Source organism: Dermacentor silvarum, chromosome 4 (genome assembly GCF_013339745.2).
Source record: "Dermacentor silvarum isolate Dsil-2018 chromosome 4, BIME_Dsil_1.4, whole genome shotgun sequence".
Taxonomy (NCBI): Eukaryota; Metazoa; Arthropoda; class Arachnida; order Ixodida; family Ixodidae; genus Dermacentor; species Dermacentor silvarum.
The window spans coordinates 226,493,054-226,498,294 of NC_051157.2; the positions used below are offsets into that span (position 1 = coordinate 226,493,054).

General features: G+C 48.7%; 1 protein-coding gene across 1 annotated transcript; it reads left to right on the forward strand.

Moving 5' to 3' along the window:
- Nucleotides 1–383: 383 nt before the first annotated feature.
- Nucleotides 384–1,241, forward strand: LOC119449304 (WW domain-binding protein 11-like). Its single transcript, XM_037712476.1, has one exon. It carries the CDS (start codon nt 384–386, stop codon nt 1,239–1,241), a length of 858 nt encoding a protein of 285 aa, XP_037568404.1.
- Nucleotides 1,242–5,241: the final 4,000 nt, after the last annotated feature.

Sequence of the window (5,241 nt, forward strand, 5' to 3'; positions counted from 1 at the left end):
TGCCAATACATACTGGGCCGCTACGCCCCCGTGGACCCCCTAGAGAGGTTAGCGGCGGCCTTCAGCCATGGAATTATCTGCAACCTGCTGGCCACCAGCGGCACCAAGAATTACCCCCTGGTTCAAGTTCATTGTTTCCAGCACCCCCACCACAAGGGGGGCCTCCTTTTCAGGCGCCGGTGCCTTCGGATTTCACAAGAGGAAGACCTGAAGGCCAAATCTTGCAGCCTCGCGGTCCTCCTCTGCGTCCTCAAAGTCCGCCATTTCAACCAGCACCTCATCCTAAATTTCGAGGTGCACAGCGACTGCCGGGACCATCGCAGCAAGGCAATCCACCACTTGGCCTCAGAGGGCCCCCTATTGTAGAGCGCCTACCGCCGGCCATGCCAGCCGGATTGCCACCGAGGATGCGGGGCAGCCCACCGCTCAGTGACTCGCTACGCCCAGCACACGAAATACCCATGCCTGGTTTTCCAGGGGCATCCAACGGAGTACTACCGACGGCACTGCCTCCACGAGTTATGCCACAGTGGCCACAACCCCGCGGGCGAATTCCAGCACCACACCAGCCTTTCCCGCCTCCTCGCGGACACCCCATACCGCAGCCTACTAGCGAAGAACCGTGCGAAGATGAGACCACCACACCGAAGCCCCCGTCGCCGACAAAGTGCACCACCGTAATTGGGACGAGATGCTTCCTCGACACAGGTGAAGAAATAGTGGCTGGATCTCCGGCTGGATCCCCACCGCGATCTCGGTTTCCTCCCAAGGAAGGTGTTGAAGGGATCTCCATCGTAAGGTCCATGGGAAAACCATTCAACGTATCAAATGCCGGAGGCAAGTTTTCTGACGGTGGAGGACCGAACGCTGCTCCATCTAAAAAAATATTTGGCGGAAGGTCGTTTTTCCGAGGTGGGAAATCACCTATCTCCGTAGCAGCCTCGAATAAGACGTTCGAGGAAACAGCCTACTTTCAGCAGAGGCCTCCCAATGAACGTGTGTTCGATGGTGGGTCTTCCAGCAAATTTGCGTGTCTCGTGTACGGGTCTATGGTACCGATCATATTACTAATTGCTGTTCTCGGCTGGTACCAGTGGAAGGACTACCGTAGGCGAAGCCACTACCGCCTTCTCGGTTCATTCCGTGATTCTCGACACCCGGCATATGAACTCGACCCTGATTGCGACGATTGCGACTACAAGAGTGTTCTGCAACAGCAGCAGACAGCCGTTGCTAGCTGATGCTTAAACGATCCTGCACACTTCATTTTGACAAAGCCTCATTCCAGTAATGTTGTTTGTTTCCTGCATTGAGTGTCATTTTCTGCACTAAGTGTGAATAAAGCTAGCCACTCCCAGTAGTTCTATTGCGGATACATGAAAACAACGCACTAATTCTGAAAGTACGAGAATTGGGATTTGAAGGCGTAAAATATCGCAGACTTGAAAAAAAAATTTCCATGGCACGATTACACCGCAAATCAGCATCTGCGATGCAACTCGACGGCGCGGTAAGATTCCGCACAGCCTCTGCGATAGCAGTCGTTTGAGAAAAATGGACACGCCATCGAGGCGAATATCTCACTTTGCTTGAATGTAGGCCTATGTGTCAGCACCAGTGCGAATTATGCAGACGCAATGCGCATCTGAACCCCCCCCCCCCCCCCCCGGTTAAGTAAATGCCGAATGCAATGTGCACAATCGGCATTTTTGCAGCATGCAGCCGCATGCTATTCGTTTTGCCGCGCTACACAATCACAATGTCATGCACCACTCACAGGCTGTGTAGAAATGTAAACAGCAGTTGGTGCACATTGTGAGATGCCGACGCAGTGATGTCCCGACGGCAATGTTTGTAGAACGGCAGACAAAGCGCGGCCAGTGTCCGTTTCATTGCTGCCACCAGGGCGCGATGCTGCGCGTCGTGGCACGAGGAAAGCCTAATGGCTTGAGAATCGGCTGCAGTCGCACCGTCGGACAAGCAACCTTTTTTTATTGGCTGTGTACGCGCTTCTTCGGCAAGACAGCAGCTGCCAGTAGGAATTGCACCAGCCGCGGACAGCCAAGTCCACGAGGTTCGCAAATAGAGCTACATTAAAGAATAAAAGCTTGCTCCTTTTGAAGACTTCATAGACAGCACCATCTGAAAGAAAGGTGAGCTTTTGTGTGCTCAGCTGAACACTCGCAGGTAGCGCCATGTTTCGCAAGAGTATCCACCCTTTTAAGTCAAGCTTTATTGGTTTTCGCATTGACTTCGCGTCTGTCGGTCGGTCATTGCGTCTACTCCATCAGCTCAGGGGTATAATCGCTTTTCGGCGGATATCATCGCCAGGTGCCTTCTGGCGGCATGGAGAAGTAAAGCTTGCAAAAATTACCTCCGCTTTTAACAATGTGCATCATTTATCATTCTTGCACGAATATTCAAAAGACAGTGTAAACATTTCCGACGTCAGGTTACTTGTTTCATTGGCAATAAATTAACGACTATTGTCAATCGAAAACCCACTTATCAAAGCCAATACTTGCATTGTAAGAATGTTATACCTATCGGCCAGACCTTGCGGGTACAAGAAATTGGTTCCAAACAATAATTAAAAATATAAATCTCGGGGTTTGACGTGCCGAAACCACAATCTGATTATGGGGCACGGCGTAGTGAGAGACTCGGAATTTCTTTAAGTGCCCCAATTACACGTGACATGGGTGTTCTTGTATTTCGCCTCCATCGAAATGCGGCCGCAAGGCCGTGATTTGATCGCGCGACCTTAGCAGCGGGACGCCAAAGTCACCAAGCCACCGCGTGAAAACTCTCTTCCAAACAATCCGATTTACTGCCTGAGTGTACCGAGCCACGAAAATTCTTGACTAAACTAAAGAAAGTCGCAGTTTCGGCCCAAAAGACGAAGCATCAATTGCGATAGCAAATTAGTAGAGAGCTATACGTCGTAAGGATAGTAGTTTTATCGACTGTATAAACTTGGACACATTCGCTTATAACTAATTAACAAGCATGGTGTCAGCGCGCACATTAAACATGAATAGATCACACTCGATGACCGCAGACAACCGGTGTCAAAAGGCTCGCGTGAGCAAGCGCGGCTGCAGCAGAGGCTGAAGGTTCGTGCGGTCTATCGCTTCAACGGAAACTGAGCGGCGAAAGCGCGGCGCGTACAAAGGTAAGAGCCGTGTGGAGATCGCTTTCAAGATACGGTGCGCGCGACAGCCCTCAGCCGCGCAAAGTCCAAGTGCCAGCAGAGTAGAAGCCGCACCGCCTCCCTACCACGCTGCCTTCCCACTTTCCTCCTTTCGCGCGCGAGATTGAATCGCCAGATCCCCTTGCGCCGGGCCGCTAAATGCGCACTTGGTTCCGGGGAGCACAACCATGGAGGACGGGAAAAAACTAGGAGGGAGCGTCACGTGACAATCTTGAAGCCTAGTCATAAAAAATTTAGAGGAAAAGGATGGTGGGAAATAGGTCCTCACGTGATAGGCAAGCTGTAGATTTTACTCGGCTCGCTTCGGTTTCATCTGCTGCGGGAGTTTGGGAATATGCGAACATAGTCGGCATGGCAAAGGCGCGCCGAGGTTAGTGAAGGAATTCGAGTGTGTGAAGCAGTTGAGTCTCGCCGCTTAGTTAGCAGACAGGCGTCAAGGCTATTGCGAACCAAGGCGTCGGTTAACCGGCATTGCGCCCAACAACCCGGGAGGACCACCTCAAGAACGACTGGTTGCGTTTCGGGGAGGTATCAGGGATTCGCCCGGAAACGCCCTGCAAACACGTGAAGGCAACCAAGCCGCCCTTCCGATGACGATTCGTTGCGTTTGGGGACGTCCTCTGGGAAACAGTGATGCCTTTCGCCTCCACAAAAATGTGCTGGAGATTAAGCGAACGTACAAGCCGCGTCCGAAGCAACTGTTTTCACACGGGAAAAAAATTCGTCCTGTCTTGTGCCCAAGGATGATGGATTGGCAAACCGGAGACTCCGAACATATTTAGGGCCGTGCCGGCCCGCAGTTAAGGTAGCGCAGTCGACACTGTTGCTCAGCTCAAAGTATTCGGCCTCTCCGCAGACCGGCGGGAACTACCGTCAGCAGTACGCGCATATGCGGGATGAAGTGTTGTGTGCCAGGGGGCCCTAATCGAACTGAAAATCGGCGCGATGGTCTGTCCTTCTATAGGTAAACACAATGAACGTTTCTTTTATTTGTGAAAATGGAACTGCAATATCCGCTAGTGACTACGTGCTCGTGTGAATTATAACTGACGAAATATAGTGGTGCAATACAAGTCAAGTCATTTTTTTCCAACTTTGTCTTAATTTCTACAAAGTGTTAAACCTTTATTTCTCCTTAAAGTAGATTTATCAGCTAGTGTACACTCCTAAAAAGTCCACGATGTGAAACTATTTATTGTCGAACAATTACATTTCCTGCTATAAAAAGTATTATTGACTGAATTTTGTATGTATTTCTTGTGGCTGAAAACAATCAAAATTGCAATATAATTAATTGAACAAACCATGAAAGATTAGTCTTCACGTAACATGCTAAGTTTTGCAATAGTCAGTAAGAACAATAATTTCGTAGAGAATATTCTGCACGTAGTAACTCTTCTTGTGAGTGCAAAGTTCAATCATCATGTTGCAAAGTTCCCGTGTTCGCGTGTTAAGGCTAGATAGCATTTTTCTTTTTCTTTCAGAAGATATGGTCTTGGTTGACAAACTTTAAAGAACAGGTAACTGACAGTGGAGATTAAATAACGCAGTTGTACTTTAAATTTCAGGAGTGAACATTATCCTCATTCATTCACTGGTAGTACCCTCAAGGCCTGGAGGCATTACAGAGGGGTCATTACATTACTTATGTGTTACACCTATGTCTATAATATTTTTGTGTGAAACATGCACTGCGAAATTAACACCCTTGCTAGGCTCCAACATTTGCTACAGTAATAAAATTTATAACATGCCAACTGTGCTGGTAAGCTTTATCAACGTCATTTTTGGGACAGTAGATAAAAAATACAGTACATAGCCACCAGCCACTGATCTCCCTAACAGTACCCTGCTTGCAGGTCATTATTGTGCTTTTAAATTTTAAATGAAGCCAATGGTGTAGCTATTAGTCCTGGGTTTTAGATTCAACTGTGCATCTGGTATTTCATTTGCACGGTCAGCAATTTCAAGCTATGTTGCAGTAAACAGTCCCTTATCATTGCACTTGCATTTGCATTTTTATTCCC

Excerpts from the sequence above, each read along its gene's own strand:
- LOC119449304 (XM_037712476.1), top strand. The coding sequence starts at position 384 with ATGCCAGCCGGATTGCCACCGAGGATGCGGGGCAGCCCACCGCTCAGT.